The sequence below is a fragment of the Porites lutea genome, chromosome 10 (genome assembly GCF_958299795.1).
Source record: "Porites lutea chromosome 10, jaPorLute2.1, whole genome shotgun sequence".
NCBI lineage: Eukaryota > Metazoa > Cnidaria > Anthozoa > Scleractinia > Poritidae > Porites > Porites lutea.
In genome coordinates, this window is record NC_133210.1 from 16626702 (window position 1) to 16643796 (window position 17095).

At 39.3% G+C, this 17095-nt stretch overlaps 3 protein-coding genes across 3 annotated transcripts in view; all 3 read left to right on the forward strand.

The window, feature by feature from the left end:
• Positions 1–17095, forward strand: part of LOC140950980 (putative amidohydrolase YtcJ) — a 179470-nt gene that overhangs the window by 78543 nt on the left and 83832 nt on the right. The window lies entirely within an intron of this gene.
• LOC140950981 (roundabout homolog 1-like) lies at positions 452–5581 on the forward strand. Its single transcript, XM_073400196.1, has 5 exons — positions 452–495; positions 1281–1580; positions 2039–2401; positions 4233–4298; positions 5008–5581. The coding sequence occupies exons 1-5, from the start codon at positions 483–485 to the stop codon at positions 5298–5300; spliced, it is 1035 nt and encodes a 344-aa protein (XP_073256297.1). The 5' UTR covers positions 452–482; the 3' UTR covers positions 5301–5581.
• LOC140950728 (putative amidohydrolase YtcJ) lies at positions 11700–15073 on the forward strand. The gene is made up of 4 exons (XM_073399967.1): positions 11700–11864; positions 12831–13133; positions 13568–14041; positions 14916–15073. The coding sequence occupies exons 1-4, from the start codon at positions 11700–11702 to the stop codon at positions 15024–15026; spliced, it is 1053 nt and encodes a 350-aa protein (XP_073256068.1). The 3' UTR covers positions 15027–15073.

Here is a 17095-nt window from a genome sequence, read left to right on the forward strand (position 1 = left end):
AGAGCCTGGAACAGGCTAACAAAAAATCCGGCTTCCAATAAAACCTCCAAAAAAAATCCCTACACCAAAAATTAACCCCCCCAAAAAGTTACACGCCGAACTTCCGAGCGCTCAGCCTAAAAAAGCCACCCAAAGCCAAATTTTCCTTCTCAAAAACATCCCGGAATCTAAATTTTTACTTCGACATACTCCTCCCAGCCTAGCCTGCGTTGCAGCCGGCCCGCGCACTCGTCTAAACCATTTGTACAGTCCGTACGCTCTATACCGAAGGTTTAGAGCGGCTGAGACGCAGGCAACTCCCACTTCCCCGCTCCGGCACCTATGACGGTGCACAACTGAATTACCTGGAAACGAGGCTACTAAACTACATGTAGTATTGGTTTTTGCTGACTTTGCATCACACCCGGTACGTTCGATCGACTTTTCGCAGTATGGGGAAAGTTCTCGCTTTTTGTGGCCCTGTCATCACGGTTTTAGCATCAATGTACATTAAAGGTGGGTTTATTTTTTTGTTATAAGGTTAATTGAGATCGAAAACTGATTGTTGACAATTCGTAACAGATAAGCCTGTATCGTAACTTTAAGCGCACGATTCTTACTACAAACATGTCCATTTCTTAAATAATATGTAACTTTCCAGAAAAAAAATATGCCGAAGTCTTTAAAGGGAGACCCGAGTTTCAGAAAACTGAATAAATATTGATATCCGAGGTGTCAATTTTCACACCTAAGGTGTGATTTCTCATTTATATCGCAGGTTCAGAAAATCAAGTATGAGATAAGCTTATATTATTTCTGGTTCTCGCTCGATAGCTAGTAGGGATAGAAAATTAAGCTAAAAGTTGGAATTTTTTCTATTGTGATTTTAGTCAGCACTGAAGTCATCACAATGCTTCTGAAGCAACGTGCAAACGGACGCAACAACTCCCAACATTGTTTGGCCACTGCACACGATGTTATAATGACCACCTTTTTGTAAAAAATGGTCTAACGCCACATTTACTCTTACATTTCCTCTAAACTTCACTCGTGTATAGAAACTAACATACTAAGCCAAACTAAGTATATCAAACATTTGGTGGCCACTGAATTTGGCCTTCCCAACTCTCGTTGGGAAGGCCAAATAAAGGTGGCCCCAGCTGCTTGATAGAGGTGGTCTTTTAATGGAAGTTTGAATTACAATATTATTATATTTCACAACAAATTATTATTTTTTGGACTTACTGGAGGTTCAACTGTTATTAATTGATTGCATTTCCTTTTACCACATTTTTTTTTAGAAATGGGTTCTTCACCTGTTTTTCAACAGAAACCAAGAAATGTGACAGAAAACTTATACCAAACAGTGTATTTCCGTTGCCAAGCAATTGGATTTCCAAAACCAACAATTAAATGGGTAAAGTATAGTAATTCATCTGGTAACCAAGAGACTGTGATCAAGACCAATGGGAGATTTGTGATAGGCATGAATGGATATCTTTTCATCCTGGGTGTGGAGTGGTCTGATTCAGGACGATATGGCTGTATAGCTCAGAATACAAAAGGCAGAATTATAGCTTATGCACATCTCAGTGTAACAGGTAAGATCCCCCGTTTAAAAAAGCAAAAAGAAAGAACAAAGAAACAATGGTAGCAGCAGGCACAAATAAATTCTAAACTAGAAAATACAGAATATGTGAATCGCAGAACCTTGCAAAGCAGAAGCAGAGGCTAGGGGTCAGAAGTAGACGCTATCACCCTTTTTTACGAGAATTTTTTTTTCCTCATTAAAAAACAAAACCAAACAATACCAGGGAAACAAAGAAGAAAAAAATAGTGACTTAAATACAGGATTCAAACTCAGGCTGTTCTGTTCAGCTTTGGTTGATCTTTTGCTCTCTGTTTCCATTAAGGCCTTATTGTGGTTCAGTCAGGCCATAAGATTTCGTACAGGTTATAATGTGCAGGAAATGATTAATGTTATTTATTGGCTTACACTGATTGGTGGGAAACATATAAATTAACTTCTACTGAAATAGTTTCTTTTGTTTATTTACAGCTGCAGTGAGCACTAAAATGTTTACTCAGCCGTGGCCAGTCCGAAAGGGACTTAATATCATATCTTGCTTAGAATTTGAAAAGGCTAAAGAACTGAAGAAGAAAGTATGCTTGGTTGCTTATAACAAGTACGAACCTGATGGCATAGATTACAGTTTTATTGTGGGTATTAATCTGTGCGGCAGTAGTACAGCAATACAGTGGAACCAGACAATGCGAAAGTTAGAAAAATACATACTGTATGAAGGGAGCTGGTTTATAGGAATTCAAGTAACAAAAGAAGACAATAATAGCAAATACTTTTGCTCTGCACGTGGACCAGAGTACAGGGAATCAATTCAAATGCAGCTAATATATGCAGAAGGTAAGAATTAAGCCAAGTTATAAACTGGTTTTACATCCTATAAAGCCTGTAGATGCAGGTATCAATTTTTAAATGGAGAGTAGGGGGCCGTGAGCGTAGGTGTGGCATTTGAGCACTTCGTTTTTCCCCCTCTCTGGGAATTTTGACCACACATTTTGCCCCAAACTGCAGTATTGTTATCCCCACGAAGGGATATCATTTTATCAAACTTGAAATAATTATTTTCCAGCTAGTCCGCCAAGGGAAAGGAAAATTATTTGACCAAAAAATTGTGAAAAGAGTTCAAATGCCGCATATAATACTATGCCAGTACCCTCCCCCTCTTCATCCAAACATTGATACCTGCTTCAATTGATGTGCTTGGCCTAATTTGCAATAACCTGTCTCATAATTTACCACTCAACATTGACTGGTAAATTGTCCATTGACATTTATTGCAGTGAAGTCCTAGGTGGCAATTTATTAAGCTTACGATAGATTTCTGTTGTAGAACGGTTAGTAACCTATAAAAGTGGTTTATTTTGCTGTATCAACAGTGCATGTATTCTGGGATGGCTACGAGGGGCTAGTGCTTAAAAGGTTCATTTCTGAGGTGACTTACTGTACTGTTCCACAGAAATATTTATTTACTTAACTTACTCTGCTGGCACAAAACATTGGATGCTGGATGTAAACAGAGTATCTTAAAATCCACATTAAAGGACCAGTCAAAAATTTTACAAACCAACACATTTAGGTGTTACTTTAGCCATGTGATTAGGCACGTAATATCCCAGAGAATACCTAATTCAGCCACTAGTGAGTGAGTGTCTTGCCTAAGGCCAAAACAGACGTCATTGAGGTTCATATTTCCCGTAATTTTGGTTTTGTTTTATCCACAGTTAATAGCGTTATTATATGTTTATTGCTCAGCCTCACTTTCATGCCAGCTTTAATCTGTGACGTGACTAGTGGCAGCATCCCACTAGCTTAGGCAAAAAGTCACAACATTGCGTTTTATATCCCTGTTTTTTTGGTTTTCGTTTATTCGCAGTTACGACTGCACCGCAGGCTATCCTGGACTACATGTATATCCTACAAAAGCCGAATTCAATAATTGTTTTATTATTCCTTCAAAATAATTCCAAGTTTAAAAACAACCTAAAACATGCTAATCTCAGTCGATGTAAGTTTACATCGATAATGCATCTGTATTGGGAGGTTTAGGAGATCATGGTCTGCTCAGGTCTGCAAATATACTCCAAATAGCAGATGTTGTCCAATGAGTTGTCTTCTTGCTGTTCTGCGATTTTTTTAGACAATATTTTGCCGTGAAACAAGTAAGATGTTCCACGACAGTTAAGCCATTTTGTTCCAACTACCAAAACAACTCAACCTCGTCCCCAGGTTTTCTTGGTCAATGGTTCAATAACCTGCAACCAGGGTGCACTTTTGACATCACATTGATGTCATCGGTTCATGATGACAAAATTCTTTCCAAATTTGGTGAACAGCAGCTGGTTATGGTGAATATGTGTGTGTTTTTAACTAATCAGAAATAAAGAAATATTTTTGAATGAATAATAAATATACCCCTATTGAGACCCTTCTTTAGACCCTGTGGAGGTGTTAATAATTTAAAAATAATAATAATAAAAAAGCTGTTTCAAGGTACAGTCATGATTACTTTTAAAAGCCAGCTTAAAGTTCCTTTGGGACTATTATCCCTCTAGAGCATTTGACTCTTTTGAGATGTGGCACTTACTGTGACTAGTTAATTTGCACACATTATTGATTGTGAAAGTCAACTCACAGCTTTATAACTTGATTCTTTCTCTTTCAATTCATATAGTAAACATGCCCATAACCCACCCATCAACAACTGACCCAGTGACTGAAGGCAAGAAAACAGCAGCAGGTATGCACAAGTTAACATGCTTAGAGATGTTGAGAAAGTAACATTCAAGCTTCCTGAATGTTATTTTATTTATTCATTTACCTACCCTGTGTCGTGGTACCCCTTTGATCTCTATTAACAGTTAATGCCCTCCCTTATAATTTATTGTGTGTGACAAAAAAGCTAATATTTAAGAAATTTTATCAGACAAATCCCTTATCACAGAAATTAACATTGAAATTCATTTTAACACATTGAACAAAAACGTGGCATGTGCAATCTCAAAAAGTTAAGTGCATTTAAAAGAATGAAGATTAATGCTCTGTATTTTTATCAGAGTTCAAATCAGACCTTCCACAGTAGCCTGCAATCTAACTACTGTGCTACACCTAATATGTAAGTGCTAGAGACCTCAAAAGGTGAAAGGCCATTGACTAGTGATATGGCGCATTTTGCATAAACATACTACGACAAGTCATTGATTTGCAGATGTTATGTTGATTTGATTTGCACATGTAAATTAGCCATGCACGGGAAAGCCAAATATGTTTAATTTATGAAGGCATAAGCTGCAATACCTGACCATATACTAGATACAAATGTTCTGAGAAGCTGAAGTTGAGTTTTGTTTTTTGAACAATGCGGTCCAGGCATTATTTTCTAATGCTGCTAATTTTATTCATTTTAGTTTTGCTTTTGGCTTATCTCTGACTTCTCTGATTTCCCATAGATATACCTAGTAATGAATCAGACAAAGAAAACAGCTGCCTAGTGTGGAAGGCTCTCACTGGCATATTTGCACCCATACTGATCTGTCATCTTCTCTATGTTCATGGGGAACGTTTATTGACTGCAGGACGAGGTCTCTTTGGTCATCAAGATGGTGAAAGAGCTTTGACAGAAAGGCACACAACTGCAGATGCCTCCTACAAAAGCTGCGGCGATGATGAAACCACTTCTCTAGGCACTATGGAGAGCTGTTCGTTACCTCAAACATTTCGGGAACAGCCTGACTTCCTCTAACTCCTACGGGACAAACTGTGGCCTCTGCCATAAAATATTTTCTTTTTTTCTTCTTTTGTTGCTGGTATATTTTTTCAATCTGTTTGTGGAGATTGTGGTACGCATTATTATTTTGTTGATAAGCTGTAGGCTTTGTATTAAGGCTCATTTCTATGAAAGAGCTTTTATAAAAATTCTATACACAAACAATGTATATTCTCGAAACAGAGAAAGTCTTGATCAAAGCTGTGTAAATCGACCTGAATCGGTGTATGGAATCTTGTGTTTCCTGTTTTTATCTCACCTATTCTGTATGGAATATGTGTGAAAGAGCGGGGAAAGCTGTAGTGTTAACTATTATTAGTTTATATAACTTAGTATGTCGGTCTGTATGGTATCTTCTCTAGAGTGCTGTTGAATACTGTGTATATTAAAACATTACACTTCCTGTGCGAACAAAATTAATAATCAGTTGAATCCACCCCCAAAACAACTAAAGTTTAGCTTACACTGTATGTATAAACAGACACTGGTGAAAAATTTCCAGTAGCACTGACCAGGTGCCAGTCCAGTTTGTTGCTGCTGGACTTTCAATTATTTTTGGCTAGGTTTAAACAGCACTTCATGCATATTTGCTGCAAGTATGTAATTTTTTTAATGTTATGCTTTTGTCGTTTTTGAAGACTTGTTGTCCCAGGTATCAGTAACTACAAGTAATATTTATCTTTTAAATTGTGTAGTTAATAGTTGTGAAATTATTAAGTGTTTATATTGTATCCAAAGGGAAGCATATAACCCTATGGGGGTCCAGGGCAGGGCAGGTCAGCACACAATGTCCAGCCAAAATGACCATTTTTCCAGACAAACTTTCAGTTTGCTGGTCAATACACTGTTTATTCTAAGTTATAAGTATGCCTTTTCTACAGGAGGAATTTTATTTTTGCTCGTTTATAAGCTTTACATTTAAAGCCCCTAAAAATTTAATATGTACATAATGTACCAAAATTTGTTTAAATCATTAACAAGCATTGTACCGTTTTTAATATTTGGATGGTCAGCATGACGGTCAGCAACAGTCAAAAATTATTTTGAGCCCTGAGGGTCATACTTCTGATCTAAGATATTGCAGTCTTAGTTACACTGTATAATTGCACGTATGCGAGTTTTTAATGTTTTTCATCTGTCTGTAGTATTAATCCCACAGTAGTACAGTAGTTCTGTCAAAAATCTGTCATCTGAGCAAATTCTGTTTTATAACAAAAACCCCTGGTTCTATGTACAGTTATATTAATTAAATGATAACCTCAGGCGCCATTAGAACTACTTCATCCTGCTAACCAAAAGTATGATAGTTTTAAACAATGGGACACCTTTTAATTGTACACAATTTATATAATAGTTTATGAATAAAAGTACAATGGACAATAGAAAGTTTAACTTGAAGCTATTTTTATCGCTTACAAATTTATAAAATATCGTTACAAGTATAAAGATTGTTGTTAGTACTGTGGTGTAAATGGTCTTGTTGTTCTACGTAATTTTTGCGTATTGTTAGATATATTGTACTTTGATGTTGTTATTTGCAAATAAAAAAACTCACCCCTAAGTCACATTATTCTTCCTCCCTTCTTGTGGACATCTATTTGCAAAAAAATGAAAAAAGCAGTTTGGGTGAATACTACTCTGGCATTATCTTTAAGGATGATGTCCATTTGCGGTTTATGCGAGTTCTAAGCACCAAGATTCAGGGGCACCCAACGACAATTTTCGGAAAATATCTCTTCGGAAGACGATTTGAGATCTAGAATTTTCGGAACATATGTTGTAAAATTTCTTGCTTGCCTGCCTCTCCTAGGATTTTCGAACATCTACAAAATGGTATAATTACCCATTTTTAACGGATTTTGGCCCTAAAAAAGGCCACCTAGAATTTTCGGGAGCCTTTTCCTGGCTGAAATTTTCGAGAAGGTAAGTTTTTATCCCTATAATTTTCGCATCACTAGACTTTCAGCTACGAAATCGGAACAGATGAAAAATTTTTAGGGGTTAAAAATATGGCTATATCTACCGTTTAAATACTAAAATACGTTCAACAATGCTATGTTAAGTGGCTTTGAACTATATCCTCGTTGGGTGCCCCTGAAGATTCGCGTGAAGCCACAATATTTGGGGTCAGGCAGTTTAGTTCTTGTCTTCTTGTTTCTAATGCAAAACAATACATGTACAAAATCACCTCATCTAGACTACAAGGATAGAGACCCATAGAGGGCTGACACAACACACTTAGAAATTGGAACTACTAAAACACAATAGATCATAACTGCCCGGGATGTGGGTGGGCGGGTAAGCTAAATAAAAACTGATGTAAAGCTAATAGCAATGTGCACTGCTTTCTATAAGAATGCCATGTGAGGGAATGTGCAGGAATTTCCTCATGCTATGGTACAACCTTCGACCTTTCCGTTTAGCCTTAACGACTTCCTTTTCAAGTTCCCAGTTATATTCAAAATTTATACGTCATTAAAACGATATGTCGAATCACTGGTGACCAGCCGGCCACTGAATAACTCCCTGCCAGCAGGGAAATTCCACTCTACTCTCGTAAGTCAAGTAAACGGCGTAAATCAGACAAACCTTTTTACCTTTCGTTCTTCCCTGTATTATAAGCGTCTGCCGGATGTTCCTGGTTGCAGTATTGGTAAGGTATCTATAGTACGAACGCCTGTTAATCAGCATCTAAAACCCAACACTCTTCTTGCCCGCCATGTTTAAAAACTACCGCCTTACAATGAAAGATCCCACAGTTCTTTGCAAACCTTACTTGGTCCCAGATTCCCACAACAATTTTGTGATCTCAGCTGGACTTCGTTGTTTAACAAGCAAAACCATTGTAGGAAATACCACGTCTTGCGATCAGGTAAATAATAGGCTCCTGTTGTGCCTTATATTTTAAAAACAATCCACAGTCCACCTACAGCAATCTAAAGAAGGTATTATACGAAAAGGGTACCTTTTCTGTCAAAAATGATATATAAAATGGTAAGATTAGACCTCGGGGCGGAGCCTCTCCTTATAAAACGTTGTTGAGTATCCCTGGGGGGAAGGGGGAGTGGTTGAGTGATTACGCATGAATCGTATGTTGAACAGACAAGTAACAGAATAAGAATATTATTTATGTACACGTAATCGTTGCCACTTGGTAAAGTTTTGGACAATTTTTCCACGACTTTTTATGTCATTTTGGCACCTCTAATGGCTTCATCAAAAGTTATAACGGATAATGGTCCCACTTATTTTCATTGTTGGGTCGAAATCATGCACAACCACTCAAAATCTACGATGCCCTTTGAAACGTAGCGGTCGACATTTTAAAAAAAAAAGCGGAGTCGGAATCGGAGTCAGAAGAATCAGAACGTTTCCATTCTTTCGACTCCGCTTACGACTCTGTCGCTTACGTTCCGCTTATGATCTAGCTATATAGTGAAAACCAGATTGTTGGAGTCGGAAGCAGAGGCAGAAGAACCAAACCAATCTCAAAGCGTGGGAACGTGCACTGTGGTTGGTTTATCCTTACGCTTCTGCTTCCGACTTCGACAATCTGGTTTCCACTAGATCATAAGCGAAAACGTATTAGGCCCGTTTCAAACGTCGTGCTAGTGCCGAGCCGAACTCAATTAATCGAATTAAGTTCGACTTCAGCACGGCAGAAGCGCGACGTTTGAAACAAAGTCGTGCTACTGCCGTGTAGAAATATGTCGTGTCAAAATATGCTTTTGTCTCCTCTAACGATAACCGCGACCTCCGTAAATACATAATCGATTTTATTTTAAAAATTACAAATGTCTTTTCAAACGGAGCAACTTCAGAACACCCAGCCACTTTACTTAAATTTATTTACATTGTGTGGGCCGCGCCGAAACGTTTCTTTGTGACTACCAAGTAAAATAATCAAGCCAAAACCAAACCAAAGTCTCCAGGTGATTAGAAGCAAAAGGGCGCGCGCGAGGAGAACTCGAGACAAAAATATTGCTTTCGAAATGTAACCGCATTTATTAGCAGAGATTCTCCGTGAACGGATCGCAACAGTATTGTTCTAAATAAATATCAAAACGAAAAAGAAAAGCCTCCTTCCGAATAACTTTCCATTTTCCAGGACCTACTAAAAGTGCCGGAAATGGGAATTTTGCTACGCGTGTTTTATTTGTAACGAGAAAACAAATCTTTTACTGATGAATGCCGAAAAATATAACTGGCGGAGGGTCTCCTACAAGAAAATCACCTATTAAAAAACACTCTAAGACACACATATAGCTTTCATAGCATGTATACCCCTTAATTTTTCAATTATTTTGCAAGTGATTTCATAATACCTTGGTGTCTAGCTCACAGAATCATGGGCGTGCCACCTAGTGTTTATGTTGCATGATAAAACTCTCACTCAGGAGTCTAGAACACCATGGCATTACAATAAAACTCGTTTACTCAAGCTAAAACATATCAGACACCCTTAATTTTCTTCTGTGAGTTAGTGATTTCATAATACCGTGGTGTCTAACACACAGAATCACGGGAGTGCCACCTAGTGTTTCTGTTGCTTTGAAACTCGCACTTAGGAGTTTTAGAACACCGTGGCATTACAATACAACTCGCTCACCCGTGCTAAAACATATAACCCTCAAATTTCCATTTGGTGCACAAGTGATCTCATAATACCTTGGTGTCTAACTGACAGAATCACGGGCGTGCCACCTAGTGTTTATGTTGCATGATAAAACTCCCAGTTAGGAGTTTAAAACACCATGGCTTTACAATAAAACTCGTTTGCGCAAGCTAAAACATATCAGACAACCTTAATTTTCTTCTGTGGGCAAGTGATTTCATAATACCGTGGTGTCTAACACACAGAATCACGGGCGCGCCACCTTGTGTTTCTGTTGCTTTAAAAATCGCACTTAGGAGTTTCGAACACCATGGTATTAAAATGAAACTCGTCGCACTTAACGCACTTAACGGTAAAGTCATTGTTTTTTTAAAAAATTAGTTACCCTTGAAATATGTTAAGGTGCTTCTTAGTGATTTCTCTTCCGGCTTTTCTCCGGTGGTCCATCCCTTGTTCTTAATTTCTATACAGTCCTCTCCCAAGAATCTTATGAATACTAATGACAAAAGTGTAACTCACCTTTTCCCCTTCAAGCAGCTATTGATCAAAAGACTCCAGTCCCTTAACACTGATTTCCATTCCCATACCTAATTTTGTAAAATCCTGCAAACATAGCTTTTTCTAGACTGGATAAAGAGTTAAATAGAGGGAGTGGCGAGATTTGGACACGTTCTGGCGGGATGGCGATTTTTTCTATTCGACAGAATCCATTTGATCGCTTGGTCTCTGTTTTCTGCCTCTACTATGACATCTTTAGGAATTAAGACCGAGTTACTACTAACAATAGTATTTCCGCAAACCCGTCATTAAATAACGGGATTTTTTATGTAGCTCGTTTGCACATGCTATACATCATTGACAGCAGATCATGCATAATAGTCACCAAACAAATGCAGTCGGATTAGAAGATCTAACGTTTTCAACATCAAAATGCCTACCAGACGGCTGATGAATATTACTACTTACACGTTTATCGTAATATAGTTAGGCTCAGGAACATTTTCAAGGCACTGGAAGACCGTCTTCTCGCAATGTCATCTAAACCGTACCCAGACGCACACACCGTCCTTTACGATCATCTCAAGAATGCAAAACCCAGTGTGGCTTTATTCGATCAGAGGTCAAATCATTATGTCACACTACTTTCATATAAAGAAAAAGTCAATTTTTATTTCCATGGTTTTGGTTAAATTTTTAACTATAGCTCGTGGAATGTACAAGACTCCATCACAGAGATTCCCCGAGCACAACCCACCAGCGCGTACGTAGCAAGCTCACGTCAAAAAATTCGTTGAATCTGCTCACCTAGGAGATCAATGATTGCAATTTTCTTTGGCATCCATCTTTCCTTTACGATGAGTAGCATGCTGTGTGTTCACGGACTCTCGACAGCGGGGTTTACATAATAAACGTTTTCAATCAACGCTTTCATCTAGCAACTTTCGTCCGATTGTATTCGAGTTCCGCGACCTTCCATACATTTAATACAACAAGAAACTACGCTTCATTTTAATACTGGCAAAGACCAGAAAGACAACGCTTGAGTCGTAGGCCGCGCACGATTCTGGATAACTCGTGAACTGAAATGTAAGCTCTTCTCTAATTACTCTATCGCCACATGCCGCCTTAATCTTGTTAAAAAATGTGACGCTTTATCGAATAACTGACAACTGATGATTGTACCAAACGGTGAAGAAACTAATTGCTTTTCGCAGTAGGAAGTTACCACAGTTATAGATATTTCCTTTACCGATACTGAGATGACCAATGGCATGCTGAATACTCTGAAGAACGTATCTGACAGTGAATCCTGTCTAGCGCGACTGGCATTGTATCGTCTTGTTCATGGACCAGATGACTCCAACTCCAACTCTAAACCAAATGCAATGTGTTGTCCCAGTCTTGTGCGTTTTGATGGCTATAAGGTAGAATTTGACATTTAACATCACAGCAAATACTCAGACTGGCAAATTTGCCTACAATTGGTGATAAATGATCAGGGTGCGTGAGCTCCAGGGACATTAAGGGCCGTGATGCACCTTTTTTAATTCATGGAGGCCAAAAGTATGTGCCGTTCAAAGCACTTTGTAACCCAATCCAGCGAATAAATGTTAAGGAAACCAATTGCGTTGCCGGGAGTTATTGACTGGCTTATTTTTCCGAGAACTTTTGAGGGAAGGGTTCAAGAGGGGGAGGGGCGCTTAAAAGAGACTGAGACTCGGATTCAGTTTAGTGAAACACAGTGCTATTGGCAAAAAGGCACAAGAACCACACCTTATTGGTGACAGCTTTAATTAATTTTTAGACTTTCACTAACAATGACTGGAATCGGCATTGAACGCATTATATCTTATCACGAGCCTTAATTGACCTTGTATCACGTAAACCTTATGAAACACAGCGTTTATAGTAAGAGCATTTGAATCGATCTCGCCAGCACTTCCGTGAGCCCATCGTTATTACAAATATGTATACACCGTCTGTACACACTGTAATATGGGATAATTTGAACCGGCGGCATGGACGGATCATTAGAAAGATGAAGGAGGCGGGAGAGGGTGGGAATAAACTCACGTGAATAGAACTTTATGAGAGGATATAAATATGTTGAATTATATGATTCCTATGTGCACAGTTAGTAGCGGAGACTTGTTATGAAAGCCAGAAAATATCAAAAATGAAAACAACAATGCTACAGTTTATGTTGGAAGCTCCCTGACCGTGCACAAGCCTTTTTTTTGTTCCCAAATTGTGCCTGAATAAATTTAAGCGATGCTTCTATTGGTCAGTAAGTTCAAAATGATAGGAATGCTATTGAACGTTGTGCACGGTCAGGTCCAACGGCTTTCATAACCATTCCACTTTATAACTATGCTATGTGATAATGCTAGGATCCGAGTTCAGCAACTGCGGCCAAGGGGTCTTTCAAGTCCAATGTTTGGTTTGCGGGAGTTAAGATCGTTGCTGATGGATCACCTCACTGTGGTACATCCGCGATAAGAGTGCCACCATATATGACGACTAAAGTCACAGAGATCCTAGGATTCCCGACTGCTCCAAACTACGGTACATTGAACTACAGTGATAGTGAACTAGAGGAGACGATTAAGTACTTTCACGAGCAGGAGATTCAGATTGCTGTGCATACTCACGGTGAAGACGCCATTGATCAAGTGATCAAGGCCTATGATAAGGTATGTAATACGGGCCGGGTCGGGTGTGATTAGCAACTCAATCCACCTTAACTGACATTTAATAAAGAGCAGTGAAATAGCAAACGAGAGAAAAAGCGTCAGAAAGAGTGAAGGGGAGAGCCTTAAAGTATCTTTTTAAATACATCAATCCACCCACTAACCCGCCCATTTCCTGAAAAACCGTTCTCGTCTAGCCCCCGAAAGGTTTTTTGCGTATCTTTTCTCGATCCTTTTTCACCACTATCTTGGAGCCTGAAACAGGTTTACTGACTTACGTCGCTACTATCAGCTTATACCTAACAACTAGCCTCGCAAACCTTTAAGGACCTCTGCTTTAAAATTGGAAATTGTGAACAGAATCAAAATGCTTTTTTTTCTGTATTCTCTTGTCAGAGAGTTCACTGACATGATGTTCATTTTTGCTTTTAAAACAGGTCTTAAAGACGAGTCCTAATTCACCTCGCCATCGAATGGAGCACCTGGGATTGTGTATAGTGGAGCAAATCGAGTACGCAGCGAAACTAAACCTGGCTTTGTCTTTCTTTGTGGCCCATCTGTACTTCTACGTTACATCATACACCAAAAATATCTTTGGACCAGAGCGCACAAACCGCTGGACACCCCTCTCGGCGGCAACCAAGGCTGGCCTTCGTTGGAGTATTCACCAGGACCACGCAACCTTTCCAGGCCCCCCGCTTCCCTTTGCGAATATCAAGACGGCGGTGACTCGCACACAGAGAGATGACAAAGAGAAGGTGTACGGACCAGAATACTGCGTTACAATTCACGAGGCAATGAAGGCAGTAAACATTGACGCAGCTTGGCAGCTTCACAAAGATGACTGTTTGGGCAGCTTAAAAGAAGGCAAAAAGGCTGATCTTATCATTGTCTCAGACAATCCATACACGGTAATAATAGTGGACAAACTCAAAGGGCTGTGTCCCGGCTGTTTGGTTGATTTTGTTCATAATGCCAACCAGTTACGGGTCCTTATTCGCTATAGAATGTGAGAAATAACTTGTGAATAACAAAATCAGCGCTTCTTGTCAAAGAAAAAGGTCTCCCAAGCAGTATATCAAACGTTACAAACAACAAAAAAACTCTGAAAAACTGTTAGGTTAGCAAGTTTTCAAAAACTACAATTGCAATCCGTCTTAATCTTTTTAAATGTGCCCACCCGTGCCTTCTTTTGTATTTGCTGTGTTATTTGTACTTTTTGTTAACTTCTTGAGGGGTTATTTTTATGTTTCACTCATTTTGGTGGTGGTTCCCACTGTTTTAGACTGTCCGAGCAGTCTCTCGTTTTCTTACGATTTAGTGAGGAGAGTACGCGAGCGTGAGCTCGTAGTCCACACTGATTGAATTTTAAGTAAATTTCGTGACACAGCTCATTTAAAGTGCAACAGAGAGTCACACCACAACCTTTCCGGTGACACTCGGACGCTTTACTTCAATCTCAGCATATAACAGTTGCGGTGATGAGGGACATCTTCTGAATTTGATTCTCACTAAAGACCGTGCTGCCATCCGCACTAATTGAAGAATAACAACTTTCTCTTCCCTTTTCCTTCCCGGAAACGATTTTACGGGAAATTATCATGAAAGTCTTCCAAACAATCGACGCCAGGATAACGGGAGGGACTCCACTCGTATTTTACAGGGAAACGCCCTTGGCTCGGGTTGTCTTCCCATTACGCCGTGTGTTCCCTGTTGCACGTGTTTCATCGCCTTTACCTTGAAAAACCAAGCGCCAATGAATATTGTTTTGTCTTTCGTCAAAAGGTGGACCCGTTTGAATTGGAACATATCAAGGTCTTGCACACTTACGTAAATGGTCGACGATTGAACATCACCGACAAGGTTGTCCATGTCCCGCACACGAAGCCACAGTGAGTTGTAAGTTGTCATGCACGCAAGACACGCAGCTTCAAGAACCTTCTTTTGGTCCATCATGTAAAGGAATACAATCGTTCCTAATAAAGTGATTTAAGTGCTATATCTTGTCTCGGTTCACTCGAGTAAAGTTAGGCATGATTATAGAGAGATCAAAGTTTCCGGAGAATGAAAACGTCAGATTCGGTTAAAAATATCCTAGGTCCGGTCCACATATTTTCGAAACGGCATATTTCTTACCCAAAGTACTGTGAACGGGGCTTAAATTTAAATGATTTGGCATGAAACTACTTATTATATTTTGTGTAAATACAAAGAACAGTAAACGACAATTAAAGCGTTTTCGGTAGACGTCACGTCGGCCATATTAGGGACCTTACGAAACTGCAACGGCGATGGCAACGTCAAAAAGCAATAGGTTTAGTCAGCAAAAAAAACAACTCTGCGCGTGCATTAGGCCTTTTTTTTTCTTGCTAACTGCGTGATAAAAAATTGTACTTGTAGTATTATGATAATAAATGTGCTGTCTTGTTTTGTCTTTCTTTGCCGTCCCTGCACGACTACGACGCGAAATGACCAAATTTTTTTTTTTTTTGAGGAAGGTAACGGCAAGACCATCAATTCTCACATCTCTGTCTGAACTCGGGCGCGGCCTCCTCTCTTCAGCTCCAACACAAATTCCCTTCTGTTAAGTAACTGGGCGACTTTGGACAATTGCGAAATGGTTTGAAAGGATGCGGAGTCTACACTACTTTTCAGCGAAGTTTTCATGGACGTCGTCGTTGTCGTTTCGTAAGGTCCCTATTGGTATTCCACAACGCAATAAATCAGCGACCATGTTGGCGCCCCAAACCAGTCCTGTGGGAGTTTAACCTTTCTCGGATCCGCTATGTAAAACTTTCTTTTTTTGCAATAAATTTGCAGAGCTAATGTCCACGCGAGTGAAGACTCCCTGTAGGCAAAACCTTCGCACGTGGTACAAATTGTCATTTTCAAGGGAAAGAGAGAGGAAGCTGGGAATGAGGTTAAAGTTGCCGTACAATGACGTCATCAAGAAAATGACCCATATGTACAATTTTGCTAAATCTTGATGTCTACTGTTACACTAAGCTTAATTTAGAGGAACGTTTAGTCCACCTCTTTAGTATATACGACCACTTTGGCCCAAACAGTAGGCTTGTGACTAGAATGGATACCCTAAAGTCAGATTGTCATCTTCACTCAAAATACATGATAGGAGTCTTATAACTTAAAGTGATAAGTAAGAGAAGAAAGAAAACAGTAGGTAGTATGTAGGACTTTAACCCGCATCATTTGATGAATAATCCACATCCGTATATCCACGACACCATCAAGGGCTAACTGCCGATACCGGTGAATTTTAACGCACTTTACATGGCATTGACTGTACTTCGGTGCTAAACCCTGTATTCAACTCTTTTCCTCGCACAGCTGTCTCCTACTCCGATTTCCCCACTTTTGTCAAAAATGGGACCAATAAATTCGCACAAATATTGTATAGCGTGGTATTGAGTATAGCGCTGTGTAATAAACATAAGGTGTCCAACCTGGTTTTGAGGTATCCATTCCAGTCACAACCCAAAGAATAGTTTAGGAATTTCTTATGATATGCCACCTTGTGACGTCCCCTTTTATTATCTCTATAATTTTGGTTCCCTAACACAACCAGTCGAATTCCTGGTGAGAATGGTATTCAGAATTAGCAAATTTGAATGCGACTGGGCTATGAAAAGCTCATAAAAGGAGGTGTTGTACACTGTTCACGGTCTCCTATTTTTTTCCGTAAGATCGTCGAATTCGAGCCTACACGTCCGTCATGGGCACCAGAGAAATTTCGATATATCAAAATTGTAACAAGGACTCCCAGTCATTAGGGACAAAATTGCAAAGTTTGCATTTTTTCTCGTGAAATGAGATTTAAGTTTTGATTTATTCGTGATTCGTGACAATATATACGTGAACGTGAAAGCGGCTTTGGAATTAAGCGTGACACGAACGAAGAATTTTTTTAAACTCTGACGCTGGTGTCCGCTTAATATGCATGTGAT